This window comes from Megalopta genalis, chromosome 10, assembly GCF_051020955.1.
Source record: "Megalopta genalis isolate 19385.01 chromosome 10, iyMegGena1_principal, whole genome shotgun sequence".
NCBI classification, from domain to species: domain Eukaryota; kingdom Metazoa; phylum Arthropoda; class Insecta; order Hymenoptera; family Halictidae; genus Megalopta; species Megalopta genalis.
The window spans coordinates 14735635-14758810 of NC_135022.1; the positions used below are offsets into that span (position 1 = coordinate 14735635).

General features: G+C 40.0%; 1 protein-coding gene and 2 long non-coding RNA genes across 5 annotated transcripts in view; 2 read left to right on the top strand and 1 right to left on the bottom strand.

Annotated features, from left to right (window-relative positions):
• Positions 1–1940: 1940 nt before the first annotated feature.
• Positions 1941–23176, top strand: part of Appl (amyloid-beta-like protein) — a 53483-nt gene continuing 32247 nt past the window's right edge. For all 3 annotated transcript variants that reach the window (XM_033469984.2, XM_033469986.2, XM_033469985.2), the window contains exon 1: positions 1941–2277. In XM_033469984.2, coding sequence (XP_033325875.1) covers positions 2212–2277 — 66 coding nt within the window. In that variant the 5' untranslated portion in view covers positions 1941–2211. The remainder of the gene's footprint in view (positions 2278–23176) is intronic.
• LOC117220225 (uncharacterized) lies at positions 6927–9524 on the bottom strand. Its single transcript, XR_013034215.1, has 2 exons — positions 9334–9524; positions 6927–8294 (listed from the first exon to the last, which is right to left on the bottom strand). It is a non-coding gene; the product is annotated as an uncharacterized LOC117220225 (long non-coding RNA).
• On the top strand, positions 7988–8387 carry LOC117220224 (uncharacterized). Its single transcript, XR_004490223.2, has 2 exons — positions 7988–8142; positions 8236–8387. It is a non-coding gene; the product is annotated as an uncharacterized LOC117220224 (long non-coding RNA).

Genomic DNA, 23176 nt, shown 5'->3' on the forward strand with positions numbered 1-23176 from the left:
TGAGGGCTATAATTACTGTTAATGGGGCCCTTTTTGTGGTCAAAGCATTCCCGCACCTGCTGCTTTATCATTTGTAGATTTACCGCGTTTTTACTATGTCCAAATCTGCTGCTTTATCATTCTCAGATCTGTCGTTTTATCATGTCTCTACGTCTGCTGTTTTGTCACCTCTAGATTACAATGCTTATATATTCGGGATTAAGTTAGTACGTAGTGGCAATTTTTTTAGAGGCGATTGCAAAAATTGCTTTTAAGTGGCCAGGCACGGAGAAGAAGCATCATGCAAGCGACCAGATTGGTCGTACGTAATAGGTGCACAACTATGTGCATGATGTCATGCTACCTTGTCGCTGTTCGCATGCTAATAGCGACGGTCGTAATGGCACGCGAAACGGACGAGTCTATATCAATTAATAGTTTTTATTGATCGCGAAGGAGCTGAACGAATGATCTATCTTTAGAGGCGTGTCAGCTGCCAACATCCGGTTTTTTCTTTTTTAAATCGAAGCTTTGGAGCACACCCCGGCTTACTGCGACGGATGACGCGGTCAAACTTTATCATCGATTGGCATCGGCTAAGGTTTCCGCACGTATCATTGGAACCGCTATTTCATCCGGTATACGTTGAATATTTTCGTAGAATTATACGGTAGAAATGAGAACAGAGATGCATAGATCGTATTTCATGGATTTATCCGAATTCATCGTGTATCCTGTATCCCATGCCACCGGCTCGGCCGTAACAATAAATATGCGTGAACAATGCAGATTGATTAGTGAAACTAACGTTCTGCGAACGCTATTATTTTACGCAGTTTCCGCGGGCTCGTAAAAACTCGGTAACAATAGAATTCATTATTGTACGTTAACTAATTATTTTGATAGATTATTTTCGAGTACAATGACCGATCGATTACCAAAAGAAATTATTTTTGGACGTTTAATTAATGCAGTGCAACTTTTATTGTACGTTAACTAATTATTTTGATAAATTGTTTTCGAGTACAATGACCGATCGATTGCAAAAAGAAATTATTTTTGGACGTTTAATTAATGAAGTGCAACCTTTTCCTAGTGCAACATTTAATTAATATTGAAAGTTCCGGTCACTCTTTTCTGTTAACAATTACTTATCGGTATTGAAAAAGGTACACCGAGATCCAATATTATTAGCGAAAGCATCAATATTTTTGCAAGTTCGAAAAATCGCATATTTTATTATTGACTGTCATTTCTATTTGTTCACAATAGATATCTTATTCATATTAAATTATTCTTTTGTATTATTTAACTAACTCCAGAGTGTGGAAGGAATTACCATAAAAGTATCGAAAATATTTTTGCGAAGTCTCCAACTAATACTTTATCTTTTAAATATATTACTATGCTAACAATTTTGAAATACACTGCAAACTTTTATAAAAATAAAATATATCTTAATATCACAAATGATCTTGAAAGAAATTAATAAAGAACTAGGGTTAAAATTCTATAACCTTGTGTTTTACGTAAAAAGTTCGCCATCATAAACGGTGCAATATTTATTCTCTTATTTTATCGAATAAAGCACATGTTTTCGGTAAGATCAACGCAACAGTGTCAGATATAAATGTAGAAACTAGACTTTATCACGTTGTATGCTTCTATAAGCATAGATTGCTATTACAAGCAGTGTACCATTTATTCCGTTTCTTTTTACTGAAGATACACAAAATATATTTTCAGTTCAATCGACGCGGAAAATTTCTCCGAAAAATGAATGCACATTGAGGACGTTAGCAGAGAAGGAGAGAACGCGATTTCAAAATCTCAATATTCCCGCCACGGTATCGACTGACCACTGCGCGCATGTGAACGCGCCCTCCGGCGCGGTCATCGAGTGACAGCTTTTGATTGGTCGAGTCGTTTCAGCGGCACCGGCGCCGCGCTTCACCTCCATCTTGATTTCTCGTGAAGCGACCCACCCAGCAGCAGTGTCACAGTAGTACGCTGTGCTCCCGTATACACGGCGGGTGATAGTGGGTGTCTATCGTAACCGAAGAAGAGCGAATAAATTTGTTCCGCAACTGTTCCTGCGGTTTTTGTTACACGTAGTGCGGTCGCCGACTAACACTCGCTTCGAAGTTCGTTAAACTGGTCATTGTCGCGGGGAACCAGTAGGACGGAGGACGGTGCCGGAATTTAAAGAAAGGTTTGGCGGAGAGTGGCAAGATGAAGGGGATGCTGGTGGCCGGACTGCTGACCGTTCTGATGATCTGCCGGGGCCCGGCGGTTATTGTAAGTACTATCGTTACATATCTCTCACCGTGGACACCGCGAGTGTAGACACCGCAGAAGACGTAGAACCGCGAATCGATCGACCCCGGACAATTCCAGCTCGGTCGATCCCGTTGTCAGTTCGATTATTATTTCTCTTGCGACATTTATTTTGTCCTCTCACCCCGAAACGGTCGGGCGAGCGGCAAATGTCACGCGCAACGCGCAACCACGATCGATGTACTCTCCGCGAATCTACTTACTTGCCCCCCGTGAAATTCCCTTTAAACGCTCGTCGATTAGCCCGTGCGCTACCTGTCAAACGGTTCACGGAGCCCTCGATCGATGTTCTTCATGTTGCTCGATGCGTTCGTTCACAAGTGCGTTATGGGAACGGCTGTAACGATCGAGCCAGCCGTAAAGGACCTACTCGCCCGCGAGAAATGTTTTTGCCCACGCTCAAGGAGAATGCGTGTTCATTCTCGCCGCCTACTATTCTGTTCTACGTTACCATGATTCTCCTGGGTTCAGCCGCGCTAAAGTATTACGTGTCGCGAGATATACGCGTCCATGATCCTTTGCGGGATTATTTGAAACGCTCGATGTCATGCGTCTAGGACGCGATGCAGCTAATTTGTTTTTCATCGAGCAACTGCCAGTGGAGCGGTGCTCGTACCGATCATCGATAAGTTGGGAATAATCGAACGGATTTTAAAAAAATACTCCGAACAAGACAGCGCTGACTTAACAATATACTGTTAATTCACAGTGTATTGTCCTTAACAAGTTTCGATATCTTCTATACGTATTCCTCTAAAAGTTCGTTCATCAAATCGTACTTCAATTGTTCGCGAATATTTTAGTCGGCCATACAAGGGTCAAGGAAGTGCAGAAGTAGGGTGTAACACGTAGCGAATGTTAGTTCGTCGTTGTACGAATTGATCTTAGCCTGCGATCTTATTTTTCTATCATTAAGAATCTTTCGTTTCAAGAAAACTAGTGCTAAATGGAAAATAGGAAACGTCGAAATTGCATAAAATTACGAAAGTCGATGGTCCCTCTTCGTTAGTTACAAAGGTGTCTAGATCTAAGGCGATTCAATTTACGGACATCTTGAAAATATCGACATATCGAACCGAGTGCGACAGCTCTATATTATCGATGTTTATCGACAACGTTATCGAAAGCATCTACCTCGACGTTACGGTTCTCGAGTAAGGGGTTAGGTTTCTCGGCGTATCAAGGGAGTTTCGAGAACCGGTTAATTAAAGCCTCGCCGAGGTATGACGTGTGGTTTTCATGGCAGAGAACAATGCAGATTGCGATAAGCACCGATGACGTACATCTGATCTGTGGTACTAGTTTCACGTTCTACACTATTCTTCTTACTTCTCGCTCTTCGTCGATAGTTTTTGAAAACCAACATTTCCCTCGGCTCGGTTTTTTATTCTTTTCGAATTTGCAGTTTTTATCTTCTCGAATTTGCAGTTTTTGTCTTCTCGAATTTGCAGTTTTTCTCTTCTCGAATTTGCATTTTTTGTCTTCTCGCACCGAGTGGCGCACGAGGGTTTACGAGGCAACCGCTTCTAAAGCGTGTCAAAGCGCGTCTGTCCCGGGGGAGTAACCTTCTGTGTATGCGCGAATTATCACGCACTAACGGACATAGGCGAAAACGCTCCGACGGAAGAGAGCGGGACGTGGCAGAGATCGCTGCCACACGTAAGTCACGAAACGGATTCACGAACGATTTTCTCGTTAACGTTAATTCCGCGTGACAGTTCAATTTACGCTGCCCCGGCCGGGCCCCGTGAAATGGGACGCGTAATATATGGGAATGCTCGCCGCGGATAAACGTCCCACCGGATCCATTGCCGGACGAAAAAAAAAGGCGAGGTTGGGTTCGCTCTTTTTAAACTTTGATACGGTGCTTCGATACATTGATTTTTTCGATTTCACGGTCGATTGTTCGTTCGTTCGTTCTCTTTCGACCCTCGACAGCCTTGGTAATTATTAGGTTGGCGCATATGAAATGTCGGATTTTTAAATGAGTAGTAAGGAACTCGTTTTCTCAAAGGCATTTATTCAATCAAAATTTTTTTTATACGTAAATGCCATTTTTAAAGATGTTCCGGGTTTTTGAACGAACAAACTCGGCTTACAAAAGGATTACGCTAATATTCGCAGAATTCAAACTCGCACGAAACTCAAAGTAAACGACAAATATACAGCATTTTGGAAAAATTCTTTTTGGCAATAAATACAAATTCTTTTATACAATAAAACTGTAAAAGATGTTATGTCACAGACAACAACATGACGTAAGCAAACATTTCATAAGCAATTAATCTAATATGTACAAAATGGCTTCCCGATTTTGAAAAAAATTTGGTTATATAGCTACATATTTTTAACACATTTGTCCGTTACAATATGTGTTTCAAGTGTAGGTTAAATCTGGCTCAGACCACAGTTTTACGCGAATATTTCGAACACGGTACAGCATACTTAAATTTCATCAAAATCAAAGTGGAGGATCCTTTTGTAAGTAATTGCCACGACTTTTTCGCAGGCCGGAAAGGGTTTGAAAAATGTACAGTGCAATTAAGGTGGAGGAAGTCTCGATAGTGCAATTGATAATTGTGCGACTTCAAAGTGACGTCACGGTGGAGGATTAATGAGAAAATTGAAAGGTTTGCAGCAATGAGGCGGACAGCTCCATATTTTACTCGTACTCTTGCTGCATATCCTACCTCGTTTCAAAGTCTTTATCTTGTGCTACTAAAAACAGGTTAGCAAGTAATAAGCATGGCGGTTCGTCGATAGGTGAATTATTTCGGTCGAAGTTATATTTAATGTCGATTGAAATCGCAAACAGCTTTTCAATTATTTTATACGATCCTTTTATACTATCCTTCCTTTCCTAGATTGAAATAGACCCGCCGTCAGCGGATAGAAGTAAACCGCCATTACGGACTGTTAAAAAATTGATCGTTGTCCGCGCGCTTTACTTAACCGTTAGATAATTGAATTTACATTCATTTATTTATATTTACATGCACAGAAAGGATCGCTAGCCAAGAATTAGAACGCGTTGGCCAGAAATAAATTGAAATGTTCGATAATCGTTCGAATTTACATCAAAGTCGCCCGACGTTCAAACTTTACGCAACGAACGTCACGCGCTAAAGTGCACAATAAATAAAAGTGAAAGGTTTTAGAAAGCCTAACGAAATCTTTCCCTTCGCTTTTAAAATAATAGACGATTTTTTCTAACACAAAGATCGCTTCTCATCAATTAATACTCGAGCCGAGAAGCCTATTCGGCCGTTAAACGTAGCTTCCACGATACGCGATCATTGTTTCCTTTTGAAATTTGATTGGTAAATCGACGTTCCACGAAACTGCTGAAGCCGCACCGAACAAAAAGCATTCCGATATATTCATTGGCCTAATTAACTCGCCGGTCCTCCCGATTGAAAGACGAAGAAAGCGGCTGTATTTGAGCGGCGAAGGCAGGAAGCTCATTTTATCGGGGAAATCGATACACAGTTTCAGGAAAGCGATCAAAGGGAGGAGAGAACGGCGAAAAGAAAGATCGGGGGGTAGAGGAGGTCGGCATAAAAGAATCTGCGACGAAACTGAAAAATGCATTGAAACTCTTTCGTCCTCATTTAGTCCGCGGCTACATTAACGCCCAGCATTTTCCCGTGCATCGACATAGGGGACAAGAAGCCGCGTTTAAGCGCCGCCAAGATCTTTTCTTTTTCCTTTTTCACTCTCTTCCCTCCCTCCCCCTCTCTCGCACTCTCTATCTTTTTCTCTCTATCTCTCGCTTTATCTTTTATTGCTCTCTCTCCCTCTCTCTCTCTCTCTCTCCTTCACTCTCTCTTTCTCTCTCTCTCTATTTTTCACTGTTTCTCTCTCACGTTCTCTCTTCTCTTCTCTCTCTCACTTTCTCCCTTTTCTTCTCTCTCTTTCTCTCATTCACTCAGTCACTCAGACACACTTCCCCGCCTCCTATTTTTTCTGGAAAACCCGTTCGGTGAAAACCGGAGGTTAAAATGGAGCCGCGGCGGCTAAAACGGGGAAACGTGGAAAACCGGGGCGAAACCTTTGACTGGGGCCGGCGTTTTTCAATCGCGCGACACCGGGGCACACAGTTTTAACAGAATCTGGGTAAGGATCGTAATTGCGGCTAAGTAAAACGCGAACGCGCGATAGCATTTAATACCTGTGCGCCGCGGTGCGATCGGCTAGCTTCCCGGCCATATTTCTTTTTCACACGGAAATCTGGAGCATCCTTTCATTCCTCGGCTAACGGACCGCGTTACCGTTCAACCCCGGCCCATTCGGAGTTATTTTAATTCGGCTACTGGTCAAGTGGGATGTGATACCCGCGGATTTTCAATGAACGATACTCTAACGGGGCTACGCCGCTCGTCCGACAACGGGTACGGTTTTGTTTTCCTCGAAAAATTACACGAAATTTACAGGCTCGGCATTCTGTTTCTTGGTTGGCGAAATCATAATGGCGCTTTTACTTCGAGTTATCGTATTTGCAGGATTGGGGCGTATGCGATTAATAGAATGTGGAGTTGATGCAGTTGTCATAGAAATGGGTAGATAAAATAGCAAAGTTTGAGCACTTTAGACAAATTTTAGATCATTGCTGTCGTTTTCTTAGTTTATTTACGTTATTAAGAGAAGGAGTACATTTTTCTTCAACTTTTTTATATCAACATTTCGTTCAATTTTTTATAATCGAGTTAGACAATTTTTATTTTGCCTAAGGAACCATCTGTTTGGCTGCAGATATGAATGTTTTCTGATTGTGGGAATTTATCTCTTCGAGCATGAACGAGAGCACATTATTTAGTTATTTACAGGACACAAAATCAGTACATATTTTTTGTCACACTGTTTGAGGCTTTGATACACAATCTGGTTTTCTGGAGAAGATGGTTTTAATATTTTCAGAAATCTTCGTCTGCAACGGGTTAGTTATGTCTCTTTACAAATGAGCGTAACTGTGATTAAGAAGGATATAGTAGATAATGTTGGATGTTTCATGTTGTTTCGGAATATCGAGGCTAGTTACGGAATTTTTATCGTAAAAGACGTTTCTCATTGATGAACAAGGTGTTTTCTAACGAGAGAAAAATATTGTGTGTAAGTTATTTATGTTCTTATTTCAATGGATATTAATCTATTAACAAGTCTTATAATTTCTACGAGTAGTTACTAGATCGTGGATCTTTGTGTAAAAAAAGCAGAAATTTTGTGAATATAGATTGCAATATATTCAGGAGGTAAATATAAATCTATTTCTTCTACTAATCACTTTAATACATTAAAAATAGCGTACAATTATTTTCTTTCTTCTACGGTTTGAAAAATATCCGTTTTCGTCATAAAAATATAAAAAATCCACAGTACACTCACACAAATCGTTCTCTTCCATTGACCATTCGTTTTAATATCGTGCAGAATATTGAAAAGCACTTGGAAACAATCGATTTAAGAGAAGCACAACTTTTTAATCTAGGTCAGTTGATACAGTCTGCACAGATTTATTAACCGCGCGTCGAATACGTCTGTCCGCAGCTGTCTGTTTCTACTTCGAACTGAACAGTGTCAATGGTGTACAGGCTTATCAGTTTTCCATCGATCTTATTATTTTCTGTTGTGTCAGCCCGCGCGAAGTCATTGTGAAAAAGCAGATGAGAGACTATGCCACTGTGTGTCGATATCTGTAAACGTTGTCGCAAGTGGAAATGGCCAGCAGTGGTTCGACGTATCCGTTGCGGTCCACACGTGTTTAATAGGCTTTCCGAATCGATCTCCTTGAAAACGAAAGTTCTCTTCGAAAAAATTCCACGTATTTCGGTGTGTTTCGTTTCTGCACGCTGTTTGCAATCTTGTGAACCATTGGCAATTGTTTCAATTCCATTGATAATGGATATTTAACGACTTTTGAAGTTTCAGGTTTCCCAAAAGAACACAAGTGCTCGAGCGAATTTTACCAACCTCGTTTTCTCCTGTAATCATTGTTAATTAGTAACGATTTCCTTATACTTTGCTGTAATGTGAAATTCGCACTGTAGAATTAAATATATGTATTTGTAACGTAATGGAAACGTTAACTCGTAGAAACATGACGACGAACGCATGCAATATTGATAACGAAGACGACGTATAGATAACAATTTACTTCATCGGTTATACAATAATTATAACGCATTCCAGCTAATTTCTTCTATCGGTGATTTCTAAAATCTTTGATCGTCTTCGTTACTTAGTATTCCATGCGGTAAAATAAATTGAGAAAAGTTGCAAAGAACAGGTGTCCATTTCACAATAACATATCGCAGACCAGTAATGAATATAGTTAGCGAATATAGCTACCGACTAGAGAGTGGTCGAAAGAAAAAAATAGAATATGCGCAGATAGTGCAGTCTTCAGCGGCATAAATCCATAAACATCCAGGAACGTAGCACAGGGCCGTCGTCGTCGAAGTAGTGAGGCCATATTTTTAATTGTTAATAAAGCAGATCGATGCGACTGCTGTCGGCGCGGAGGATGCATTTTGCAGGGACGGTCGAGACGGCAACAAATTTCGTTAAAGGTTCGCGGAAGATTAATGACCGACGATAATTCTGCGTCGACTAGTCGATTCAGCCCCGCTATTAGTTCGGCCACGAACCTACGGCCTCGGAGGCTCGCCTCCGAGCCTCGAAGTGAATTCCCGGCGAGATTCGATGCCTCGAATCGAATTTGTTCGCTCGCGAGTCAACATTCTCCGCGGAGCCTGTTATTTACGATTCATTGGAATATCGAGCCGTTCCTCCGCGAATAACGAGGCTAGCGAAGCTTATTATTTTACAAAGCACGCACGAAAACGATTGCGCCGGAGCGCATAAACGGAGCCGTCTGCTCATGCAAACGGAAATAAAAAGGGTGGAATAAAATTGTTTCGGGCGCATCACAAAGGAAAGATTGCAGCTCGAATTCCGGCACGGCATATTCGCCATCCGACGAGATATATTATCCTAAAGATGTCTGCTCTCGTTGCTTACCTTATCTACTTATTATTGCGCCTTTATGCGAATCGCAATCCATTGTTGCTTTTATATGTTCCCGTGGAGATGTATCGTTGGAAATTCAATTTTGCGTGAAGATAGCGATCGCGAACAGCGCACAATATTTACTTCGTTGCAGTTTTTCCGTTTTACCGCACTTCACGCCAGTATACCGATAACTGCGCATATTCATGCAGGATCGAAATCTTCGGAAATTATGAGAATAATATTCTGACATGTGATGGCGTTCTTGAATTATTATGCAATCTTCGCTTCCTGTGTATCACGCATCCATATTCACCGTAAATGTATGGAACTTGCGCAGGGTTGGACACCTTTCGAATGAATTCTTCGAATAAAATTTTATTCGAGTGATTTAATTTAATAAATTTAATAAATTTAATAAATATAGTAATTTAATAAATTTTTTCGAACAAAATTTTACTCGAGAAATATTTCAAATAAAATTTTATTCGAAATTTATTAAATGAACTGAAATTTTAAAGAAAGGACTCCTGACTCACGGCTTATGGGCCAAATCTGGCCCGTGGTTCGTCCCTTACACATTCACGCGACGCAAGGAAGGATATGACATTGTTTCTTTTGTGCTCCACGGGGAGCAATAATTGGGAGAAATAATTTACATTATTTCAGTAAATATTTCGAATAAAATTTTATTAGTCAAGAAAAAGATTTAGGAGTCCTTTTTTTTACAACTTTGCTTTATTTAATCAATTTTATTCGAAGTATTTCTCGAATAAAATTTTATTCGTAGAATTTCTCGAATAAAATTTTATTCGTAGAATTTATTCGAAGAATAAAGAATAAAGAATATTTCAGATGTTATTCGAATAACGCCCAACTCTTAACCCGCAGTGTACTAATTACGCAACAATGGCCAACATTCTCCATGCGGCGACTTTGACAATGTAATTTTCCAAATGGCGAGCCTTGGTAACAGGCTTCCGAAAACGTGCCTGAATTCGCAGTAGTTTGGAAATAAATAAGAACACAAATAGGTCAGAACGTAGAGTGGGGCTAAGAGGATGGAAACTAAAGTTCGCGGCAAGGTTCATTTGAATCGAAGTCAGCCAACTCTCTGTCGTGCGTATTTAAACTTAGGAGTTTTTAGTTTAAATTGCGTATCGACCTTCGTCCCGGCTTCTGCCGGATAGTTGTTTGGTAAAGAGATTATTTACCAGGGAGACCAAGGATGAAAAGCATCCTTGGAGGATCAGCTTAAAATTCATGGAGTTACTGTCGAAGGTTTCATTTCTTATAATATAGTCTCGGGAAATACGCTTAAAAATCATCGGCGGTAATGTCTCTTCCTATCTTCATCGCTCTATACTTCATTTTATTTTCAGCTTCACAAATTCCCTTCATTTTCAGATTCGCGAATTCTCTTCATTTTCATATTCGTCAATTTCCTTCATTTTCATCTTCGTAGTTGTCTTCATTTTCATCTCCTTATCTTCACTTCTTTTCGTTTCTCACTTTTAATCTTGATTTTCTGGAGACCATGTTAACAATTAGCGACATAGATATTTTATATTTACCAATATTAGATTGTTCCTGATATTCTAATAACGTTAATATTATTCTTTTTGTTCATAGAATTTTTGTAACAGTGCAATGCAAATTTTTCTGACCAAGAAAGTCTTTTTTATTTTCGTTCGAATGGGTTGATATAATCGCACGCCGTATAGTGAATAAACGAAGAATTGCAATTTTAAAAAAATGTTTTCTTGTAGTCCAAAGATGTATCTATATAGATCCCAAGAAATCGCATGTCAATATTATTAGCGATCTCTTGGGAAAAAATTCGCGAAGATCGCCAATGTTCGTAGCCGTCTGAGAATCTACACCTCGATCGCTTACAGTTGTATACGACAGACGTTTCTGTCTGTTGCACCGGTCGAAGGAACAAAATTGCTCATTCAGCATTGTCCGTCGTCGAACCCGTGGGTTTGCGTCGGCCGTGCAGAAACAACCGTACGCGAAAACTACGGGCCACCCGGTTCTATTTGCAAGCGCTTCAAGAGGTTTAACAATGCCGTGTTAATAAATCGTCGAAGAGGCCGCAAGGACCATTCAAATAACAAACGTCGACGGGAAGCGGAGTTGCAGCGGGGCGCACCGACTGCTTGTAAATTAACAGGTGCCTCGACGACCTCAATTTCGGGGTTCCTCCCGTCGCGGCTTGACTAATCTGACGAATAGAAAACGGCGATTTTTCACGCGTCGGCCGAAACGAAGCCCGTTGATTGTTTTACGCGAAACACGAAGAACGATCGCCGTTTCTCGGTGATGCCGCATCGTCGGGGAGGGTTCCGCGCGAGTGTTTCTTCTCGCGAACGACCCTTAAAATCGAAGCACACTTGTCCGCCTCGGTGCTTCGGAAATTTGTACACTCCGACGGTCTTCGAAAGCAGATTGACTGGAAAATGTTGTCCGGACCATTGGAAAACGATACGTGGTTTGTTCTATAAGTGGTTTCTGTCTTTTACGACGCGCAGTCGTGACGGAATCTTCAGAATAGTCTATTAATTACATTATGCATGAAACACTTCGTTATAATGCAAGGGGTTAAATATATACTGATATGTAGATTGACTTATCTTACAATTATAGAGTAGTCTATCCTAGATTGATCCATTTAAAATTAACCTATCTTGAATCGATCTATCTACATGTCTGGAAAGTACCTACAAGCGTTCCGTTTCAAGTCGAACACTGTCGTCGAATGCATTCGACGCATTGCCATAATCAGCGTTGCCAAAGAGTTTTTGCTCTCTATGTGCACTGCAGCGTGTATCGATGTTTTATTTGCCGAAAACCGGTTTAATGTAGGTGGACCGAAGTTAGAAAGTATTAAATCGTTCATCGGGGCCAGACTTTTTACTTGATGGCGGTATGAGTAATATCGCAGTTACGGTTTGTATCCGGCGCATCGTGGAACTTATCTCGTTCACGGTTACGATGTTGCGTTACACGCTTGTTACTTCATTTCACGGACGCTAATGACTTCATCCGTTTACTTTAAACCACGTCCAATGTGATGCGCGCAACGTTTCTCCGGCTAGAGGAAAAAATTGATTGCGGCAAAAAGGTATCCGCGGAATGGTACCTGGCCGCGTCGTTGGTACCTCGCAATTTTGTATCGCTGGAACACTTTGTTCTGCGGCACATAATGTTTAAGGAAATTACAATGTCACGGTTCGGCGAACGTCGAACGATCGTTCTCATTAAGCGTGCAATGGTTATCAATTTTTCTCGAACGTATTACGATTAAACTTCTGCGAAGTTCTTTTAATCTTCTCCGGGAATCTGGTGTCCCCTTAAGTTTTTCATCCAATAGCCGACGCTAGTTTTTAATCGCATTAAAGCAGCAGCAGGCTGTTTAAAAATGTTCAGTCGAGTAGTCTAAGTTTCGAAGACAACTTGGAGAACTGACTAAGGGGGGTGGCTAATGGTCCTGGATTTTTTTTTTGTCGAATGAAATGTCTCTTGAAGTCATCCATCAAACGGTTGAAATAACGTGCTTCGATTTTTTTCGAACAATTTTCCGGTCGATTTAGACGATGTTAATAGAAGTAAAAATTATTTTGAAGAATCAGGAAAATGTCTGTAATCATCGATCAAGTGGTTGAATTAATATGCTTCGATTTTTTCAAACAATTTCCAGATCGATTTAGGAGATGTCCGCACTTTCAGAATTATTTTAAAACATCAGGATATTGTTTCGAATTATCGATCTAACGTTTTAAGAAAGTAGAACCTCTCTCGAATTATGTTCGCCAAATGTTCATTACGGTGCTGCTCCAATGTTTCTCAACAATTTTCTGAATCATTTAGAGACTGTCGATTCTGCAAAAAAATCCACAAAATTCTTCAAAAATACCGATCAAACTGGAATCGTGCAACAACGATTTCTAGGTCACGGCTCGCTTGAGGCAGCGCGAAAGTGCCAAAAAATATTTCCTCGGACGTTCCAATTTTCTAAGATAACGTCACTTAAGAAACATCGGCATGCGCCAACTAATTGGAAAAAAGTTAAGGAAGCTCTCTAAAACCGTCGATGAATGATCGAATGAAAATCGATCCTGGAATCACGGTTGCCAGGAGAAGAAGAGGAAGCGCAGCCTGCGTAAATTCAGTTACGTTGGGAATAGCGTTATCTCTGGCATCTCAGTCTGGCGGTGAACGCGTTAATAAAAAGAAAGAAAGAAGAGGAGATTGCGGACGAAGAAGAAGGAAGAGGAAGAGTCGAAGGAGGTACTCGTCGATCAATATGCTGGAGCCTTCCGGTACTAAAGCGGTCCGCAGTAGCGTTATAAAACGCGACACGTATCGAAGATAGCTCTGCAGTTCTGGTGTATACGGTGCAACCTCCATCCCGGCTTGGCTTCGTTCTTATCGATGCAGAATCGGCGATACGGGGCTAGTCGAGGCAGAACGAGGCAGGGCGAGGCGAGACGAGGCAAAAGGCGTCGTCGTAGAGCATCTTAAAGGGAGGTAACAGGGGGTCGTCCCGTTTCGGTCAACGTCAGCGTCTGAAAACTGTGGTATACGAGGCGCGGGTGTCGCGTGTGCCCGAAGCTCCTTAAGGTTCTGCGGTCAGATTCGCTTTAAGTGCATTAAGTAAATCCACTTAGATCGAATCTTATATAAAACATCGACTAATCAGCTTTAAATGACTGCGTGGCGGCCGCCGCGTGTCAAAGGAAACTGACTTGAAATCTCTCTTGATCTTGACACCGACTACTGATTCCCTCCGGACAAACCTAATTGCTACTCCCACGGTGTATTGTTTCATGCTGCAGCTGATGGTGATTAGTGGACTGCGCACTTTATGCATTTATGATAGAAACTAGTGAGCTGAATCTCAAGCTGCGGAAAGATTAAACGAACTTAAGAATTATCAACGCGAAGGTAAATTTCAAATTGTGGAAGCGTTAAATGAATTTAAGAATATCGACGTACTTAACATTATTAAAGGAAGAACGAAATTCATTTTTTATTTCGGTGGAACGGGACAAAGTTTTATCTCATTGTCAGAGCAGACAGCACAGATTAGCACTGGTTCGTATTTTGTAATTTACCTGATAGAACGAGACACAGTTTTTGTTTCTTGTATGTCTTTATCCATTTCCGTTCGTATGTTTTGATAACAGAAGAATCGAAGTTTGTTTCGATCTAGTAGAAATGAGTAATATTCATATTTAGTAGATTATGTATATGAGAGCTTCGACACGTGCCTGACTCTCGCGTTAGAGTATACAAGAAACTTACAATTCGATTAGAGTTTCGTTGTCCTCGGTCATTTTCTAGCAGATAAAAGAAAATTTACATGTATTATCTAAATTCATGCTAATACTTAAATATTGATAACACTAAAATGGAATTTTCATGTTGATATACAAGAAGTGAATGAAACCTGCGACGAATATTTCAAACAGATTCAATTAAACGAGAACTTTTCTCTAGTAATTAAACATCCAAAATAAGCGGATAGAATTCGGTTTCGATTTTAAAGAAACAAATATCGTAGATTATTCATATTTTTTTTCAGTAGATCTCCTGTGAAATCATCATCACTGACTGAATATCATACAGACTGGTTCGTACAATTTTAATTTCACACGAGCTAACTGGTAGAAAACGTTTTATTTGCTTTACCTAGATAAAATTATTACCTCGAGAAGCCTACAAGTACAAGTACAGATACGTTCGAACGCGTTACGTGAATATTTTCAGACCTTCTTCATAATGTTTCATGAATATTTTCAGACATTCTTCATGGTGTTACATCAATATTTCCAGACATTTTAGAATATGTTACATGAATATTTTCAGATATTTTAGAATATGTTACATGAATATTTTCAGACGTTTTAGAATATGTTACACGAACATTATCAGACATTTTTGCACGAATACTTTTAGACATATTTTCTTTCATAAAGATGAAACCATTTGGAAGACGAAACACTCGCGAGTTACTTTGAGAGATACCAAACTGAAGACTTAAGTGAAATACAAAGCTGCGACTGAGTAAAAAGAGACCTAGAAAGAAAGAGTGGGTCATCATCGGGCGAGAAATTGCAGAATACCATGAAATATAAAGAAGCAGGAATCTTAAGCACCTAGTAAAGCGTCTTCGTGGTATCTTTCGTTTTACGAGTGGAATGGGGGTTCCTAGGGAGTAGCTACGATTTGACACACCGACGAAAACGGAAGAGGCGGTGGCAGCTGTGTTTTAAGGATCGAAGAGACGATGGCGACGACGACGGTAACCAGCAGGATGGTTTGCGACCAGGATTATGAATCGCGCACGCGAACACGGCTTAAGCCTTTTCTCTCCTCGGCGATCCTCGGTGTACCGTTTATAGCCTGAGAAAATGGCGTCTCTCGTGGTGTTCGCCTTTTAATGACGAAGATCGGTGCTTTCAGGAATTTGATCGGCCGACTTTGTTTACGAGGAGTTGTCACGCGACTCCAATTAACCGAGGGAGAAAAGGAGAGAGATAGAAAGAGAGAGAGAGATTTTTTCACCATAAAATGAGTACTACACCTTTTACAATGCAGCAATTAAATCTACGCGGCTGAAAATAAGAAAATCGTGTCATAACTAGACTGCGAATTTTATATATTTATGACAAAAATGAACGGACCAAATACAAAACTAGCAAGACATTAGAAGGATGTAAGGATATTTTTTTACATAAGAGAAAATATATTTTCATATAATTTATATTTCTTACAATTAACTTAAATAATTTAACTTCTAATTTAAGTTAGATAATCTGATCATAATTTTAAAAGATTGAGGTTTATATATCCATTGATATATTTTCATATAATTTATATTTCTTACAATTAACTTAAATAATCATGAAACTAAATTATTCAATCACTTCAATTAACCATGAGAGAGAAAGACAGAGAGAGAGAGGGGGAGAGTGATCCTTTCACCGCGAAACGAGTGCTATACTGTCGGCACTTAGAGCACAAAAGCCGCTAAAAAACTGTTCGATACAAAATTTAATCGACTTCCAATACATTTCCAGTTGGTTTTTCAATTCGCTGAAAACGTTAACAAAGGAACGGAAGTATCGAGCTCTCTCGATGTTTCTCTTGAAATCGACTTGCAACAGGATTATTTGCTGCCGGACTTGTTTGCGAACCGAATATCATTTTTAACCGGTTTATCGCACTGCAATTTTTGCTTAGCATACAGTTTTGGTGGCCGAAGTAAGTGCGGTGGTTTTCCAATAATCCGGGGACGAACGATTCGCTGCGCAATTTTAGAGTAATTGAATTACCAATCGGTAATTGATCACGCCGCGGACGAGCACGAGACGATTCGAGTGCTACGTAAATATGTGCGATGGATTACTTTTGTCAATTACGTTATTGTGCACTTCGCGGCTTTTGGGAAATTACTTTCTTCCCTCTTGTTGCGCAGAAAAATACAGTTTTAGTCATTTGGAGACTTCATGCTACAAAGAGGTGTACAAAAATTGGTAATCGTTAGATCGAGCAAATCACAGCGCACATGTAGGATATTTATTTCCCTCCTTAAATGGTACGTACTATTTATTCAAGAATGGAATTTTTGTACTATTGTTCGTTTATTTTTTTTAAATTATTTCGATTCATTGAGTTCGGACTATTTTCAATTAATTGTACAAAAGTAAGCGAAGTGTGTACATCGATTAAGATATAACAGTAAAGTGTACAAAGTATTGTTGCTTCATCTATCTACCTTCCTAAAAACAGATGTTAAGATGAATGTTAAGATCATTCCGTTCATTTTATGAGTTTAATACATGAATACTATGCAGTATCCTTACGTAATACTTTCTCGAATAACATCACGTCACCATTGATATAATATAGTTAATAGAGTAATAAGATTAAATAAAATTAACTATACGTTAGAGGAATAAAACGAAATACCCCTCGCGTCGTGCAAGAATCGGCCGCAAGAAATGCGAATCGAGTTTGTATCTTTCAGCAGTTTTTTCGGCCGCCGGGAATTTTTCCGTGCCATTTCTCAGCGGAAACGGATGATCCGTGGGGCGAGAGAACCGGCGTAAATCAAGCAATAAATAACCGTATTTAGAAGGGAAAGAGAGCAAAATAGGGGGCGAAAAGGGGTGTAGAGAGGCGAGAGGACCGCGTCGCGTCTGATTCTGTGTCACGCGCGGAACGCGGTACAATGATCCAACGGCCGCGGAAGAAGCGGAAACGGGAACAGAAAGGGAGTCAAAAACCCGGTTCCACTTGGACCGACTCGCGAGCAGAAAGGGGGATCTCTGTAAAAGCATCTCTTGTTGCGGCTCGAGCAAGACACCGAGCCCGGGCTCTTCGGGCTGGCGCGTTCGCCGGCGATGTTTCAGATTAAAAATGCTGGGAACACCGGTCCGGAATGAAACGCCGGCACGCCGACTCTCTTTTCAGACGTTTATTTAAGTAATTGGAATTTAGACCACTGAAGGAATAGTTTTTCATCTTTCAGATTGGAGTCGGGGACGCGCGACGCGGTTTTCACAAATATTAGGAACCGCGGCGCGGCTCTTTATGCGGCCGTGGTTTCATGCGATTTAACTTCTTGCCGCCGGGGGAACAAAGCGAAATATGCTTTCTCTTTCTCGCGGATTTTTCAGCCACTATTTTGCCCCGCGAAATATATCGTATTTCCGCTCTTCTATACATTTTCGAACCTCTATTTTTCCGTTCCCGACTGTTCGGAGAAAATAATTGTCGCGACACAATCGAAATTCTTTCTGCACTCGATTCTTTACGTTCGGAACGCTGAGATTCGTTGTAACGCTTTGTTTCTCAATGCTAAACATGGTTTGCGGATTTTCGTGCAAAATAGAATGTTCGTGCGCCGTTTGCAAGGAGAGAGCAGTTTATTTCTTCTGTTAACAATTTGAATTGTTGGGAAATTGGATTTTGTGAACGGAAACCAGAGGTCCTTCTCGTGATTTTACTGTGTCACTGTTCATTCACTCGTAGATGCATTGTCTACAGTCTATCATGACTGTAGAGACTGCGAATTTTCGTGCAGAATAAAATGTGTGTGCGCCGTTTTCAAGGAAAAGGGAGTTGCATAGAACATACCCACTTTAGAAACGAAAAGTACATTGTTCCGACGATTTTACTGTTTCATGATTAGCCTATTCATTCTTGCCATAATATGACTGTAGAGAAGTAACAATATAAGTGGCTCGTCTCCTCTATTTACATCATTTAAATACATTTATATATATGTATATATATTTAATACCGTTCAGTATTATTTTAAAGTATTTATTCAAAACAAATGTATTTTTTCGTCTGTCTTAGTACATGTAATAGAATTTTATCGTATACAAGGAATATCATTTTCAAAAAATATTGTCAATGTATTTTTGATCAAAATATTTCACGTTGTGCAGTTTATTCAACTCATTAAATCAAAGATACTTCGTAGAATCAATTCATATTTTTTGCTGCATTTAAAACATTATATTAGTTACATTATAATTTAGTAATTTTTATCAAAGAAGCTTGTTAAAAGTAAATATATTCTATTGAAAATATTAGGTACACTATAGATAAACATTTTCATCGTTGTGACTTCGTACGATAGTTAAAAATTGTTCTTTCTGTTCAAATATTGCAGTATTTTATTAAAGATACTAGATACTTCATACGTTCATTAAAACTTACACGTTCCAGTGGAAAGCATTTTATCAATGATACATTAAAAGTGGTAGGTACCATTGGAACTATTGTGTTAGCTACACTATAATTCAGCATTTTGCCAGAGATACTCCGTATACGTTCGTTAAAAATGGTACGTTCTATTGAGAGTACCATGTTAGCTACACCACAGTGTAGTATTGTAAATAGTATTTGTCGTTCCCAGCTGTGCCCATGGCGTTCTTCCCGTACGGTGACTTCTGAATCATCTCGTGTGATGCAGACAAGGTGTGGCAAACGCATTCTGCGGCGTAAACGTCGTTGTGGCGAATTACATCGAGGTGTGCGCCACGGTCTCGTTTCGCATTCTACTCGGAGAAGTAATAAGAGTAGATGGTATCGGAAAACGGGTGTCCTGCCCTCCGATCGAGAGATCGCGTGTCGATGTAGAATCTCTCTCGAGAGTCGCACCAACAGTTTTTTCGTACTGAAAATCCTGGCCAGTTTCGTGCGCTGCTTCAATGGCGGATTGTTTGGGTTAGGCTCGTATCGTGTCTGAGTTGGCTCTGGTTAGGTAAGAGTATTGATTCTGTGTGCATAGTTCTTATAACTCGGCTTGTACTGCCAAATATAGAACAATGTCATCTGCACATTTTATTTTCCTACGTTTTCAAATGCTGATCCATGATGAGAGAACTCTACCATACGGTTTTTTTTCTCTACTAGAGCTTTTATATTCTTTAAGTATTCTTCTCTTGACATAGATCTCCTCTAATTATATTGCATTTACGTACGCGCATGAATATTAAAATATTTCTTTGTTAGAAGTAGAGAATTGAATGTTTTCTAATTTAATTCTCAGTCAGTGTTTCAATTTTGTGAATTTCTCTTGCTTCGACTATGAAAGTCAGGTGAATAATTCTTTCGTAGAACGATTCCGTGGACTCTCCAGAATGCAACGATGTATTTTTTAATGATATTAAAGCTGTTTAAATATGATTAAACAACGTTCGAAGAGAGCGGTGTTTGAAGAAACGCTTTCAGAGTTTAAGGAACAATTTTACTTCGGTAAATCGGAGGACTACTTACATTATTAGCTCAGGATAGTTAACAGATTGCATTACCCATGCAGAAAGTTTCACCGCAGGATGGCAGTGCCTCAATAATCCGGGAAATTGAAGACGAAGTCGTTTGAAAGTCCGCGCTCTTGCAAACTGTTCCCGGCCAACAAGAAAAAAATCCGAAGTCCGTCGAATCAAAGAAGTTCCATCACGCAGATTGCTAATTTCGATTATCGGGGAAATTGAATGTCAGCTGGGGCTGGCGTCGCTACTCCGAGATTTCATGCTCGCAGCTTCTTTAGAAACGCTTAACCTTACCGTCCGTCTATTTTTTGATGCCTCTTAAGTCGGCTGCTAAGTCGTTTGCTTCGTACATACGGCCAAACGTTTCCGGCGGCGAGATAAGTGCTTACAAAAGTCAATTTATACAGGGTGTCGGTGAACTATTGAGAGAACCTAGTTAATTCGTGTCGAATAATACGAAAAATTCGAACAAAACCCTTTTATAGCTTGCTCCTTGTTCGAAGCAATTGAAATCGACTTTTAACTTATTATATAGACGTTTATTTCACTTATTTTAACAGTCCGTATAATTTCATATCGAATAACGCATAAATAATTAAGAAATGTTAATACCAAAAATATTTTACATAAATTTCTATTTTTGGAATGAATATTAGATATTATAAAACAAATTACAGCTAAAGAGTGTTAAAACATGCTTTACAATTTCCCTCTTGACAATGTTTTATGTTCCAAAAATGTCACAGTACCGCTCTGAATGGCCATTTTTTGAGCACGTCAATTCATGCTTACAAAATAAAAATTTATGCTGAGCACCTTAAACTCTAAGGGCAGTATTTAAACTATTCATAGGGGTTTTGTTCGCGCGTACAAAGTTCAAAAGAGTTTTTGTGAATGAAAATTCGCTAAACAAATGGAGGCTCAACGAGAATTTTGTAACCCAGGAAAAATATTTGAGGTTCACAAAGATAGCTAGCTTCGCAAAGATTTTAAGGGCCTCTGAAAATATTTAAAGGGCTGCGAAAAAGTTTTATGGGCCATGATAATTTTAGGGCTGCATAAAAGAATTCTATAGGGTATATGAAAATATTTCGCGCTCTCTTCAAAAATGTTTAGGGTCGATGGAAATATTTTAAGGTCTACGACGAAGATGCTGGAGCTGCGAAATTTTTAAGTATTCGAGAAACGATCTTAGAGGTTCCACGAAAATTTTAGGAGTTGATGGAGCAGTATTGGACGTTATACAAAATTATTAGAGGCTGGGAAAAATGTTTTGCGAGTTCTACTAACATTCTGAGACACGATAAAAATATATTTCAGGATTCGCGAAAGTTTTTAGGGACATCGTGTAAATTTTAAGACAAAACATTTTGCAAATAGTTATACAACAATGTATGGGTTCATGATGATATTTGGGACCTATGAAAATGTTCTATGGGATCTGCGAAGAGAAAAGTCTCAGGGTCTTCCCATAAATTGTGGACTCCCCGAATAAATTATCAACCCTCTAAAAAATTGTGGAGCCTCTCGAAAAAATTGCGGTATCCCGAAAAATTGTAAAACAGGGGTTTACAACTTGTCAACAACTAACGGGAATAAATTTCCGGAGAATGGTCAGTACAACACTGTAGCGCTACGTGGAAGCGATAAATAGCGTGAGTGGTGCAGTGGATGATTCGAACGCAATACAGCCTAGAGCCTGCAGACGCCATGATGCGGCCGTGCAAGAGATTAATGGTCAATGGCACGTTATGCAAACAGACCATCACGGGAACGGAATCGCGACGTTATCGCGTGAGCTACGAGCATTCTTTCGCGAATGGAAATACGTGAATGAAGTCGTCGAAGGAACGCCGAGCATATTCTGATGCCAGGAAGTAATGTATCGCCGGTTGTTTAGTGTAGTTGCGTTCTTCTGAAATCGCTGTAAGCGTCCAATTTCTCGTAACAGATTTCAAAAATCGATCTACAATTCAGCTATTCAAGTCTGTGGCTGTAAATACGAACACCTCGTGTCGTAATTTCAATGAATGCCACTTTATGCGTTTACTAAGCCCTAATTAGATCCTATCTAATTGGATGGGATAGGATTTATCTAATTATTTTCATCATGAAAATAAAGTAGATAAGAAGGCATATTAAGTTCTTTTATTCAAAAATAAACGAAATTAAAGAACAAAAATACTTTTTTTTATTGAAAAATAAGCAAAATAGAAGAATAAAGAAATTCTTTGATTAAAAAGTAAACAAAATTAGAGACTAAATAAATTTAATGTGCGTTAATCGATAAATATAAAGTTAATTATGTCTGAAAAGAAATGAGGTAAAATTTAGCATTTTCCGAAGACAAGATGGGGAGGCTGGTTTTCTGGAGGTTTCTCCCGGTCGAGCAGATTGTCCGTGGCTGTTCCATCGAACCCCCTCTATCCGCGCTCAATAGCCCGTTAATATGTCATTAGCCGAGCCGAGATGACTAAATCAGCGATAGAACCAGCCGCGTGCGCGCTCGCCGAACGATTACGCCCGGAATCTAATTCCCTTGTGTTACTTGTTCCGAGGCAGCTTGCTCTCTCTCCCTTCCTCTCTCTTCCTTCCTTCTCTCTCTCTCTCTCTCCCTCTCCTTCTCTCTCTCTCTTTCTCTCTCTTGACTGAATATCTCGCGTTATATCGGCCGACGTTGTTCGAAAGTTCGATAGATTGCTCCGGAGCACCGTTAAAACGGCTCCCCGAACTCCGGTAAAATGGGGAAAGTGGGATTGAACGGCGTTTACCCCGAGAGATCGTTAATTGTTTTCGCCGAACTATGTTTTTGGCAAGTCAGCGGAGATCTCGTTCTGGGCACGGAATCGGACCTGCGTTCGAGGAAATTGAAAACGAAAAGTGCCCCCGGAATTGCCGGCAGCTCGATGATCGCTTCTCGCAGTATGTATTTTGCTTCGAGTCGCACTTTATTTGGCTCAGCTAACCCCTGTTCGCGGTGAAAACCTGCACCAGAAATTTGTTTCGCGAGCCAACTCACTACACCGATGCGATTCAATTGATTTCTGCTCGACGGA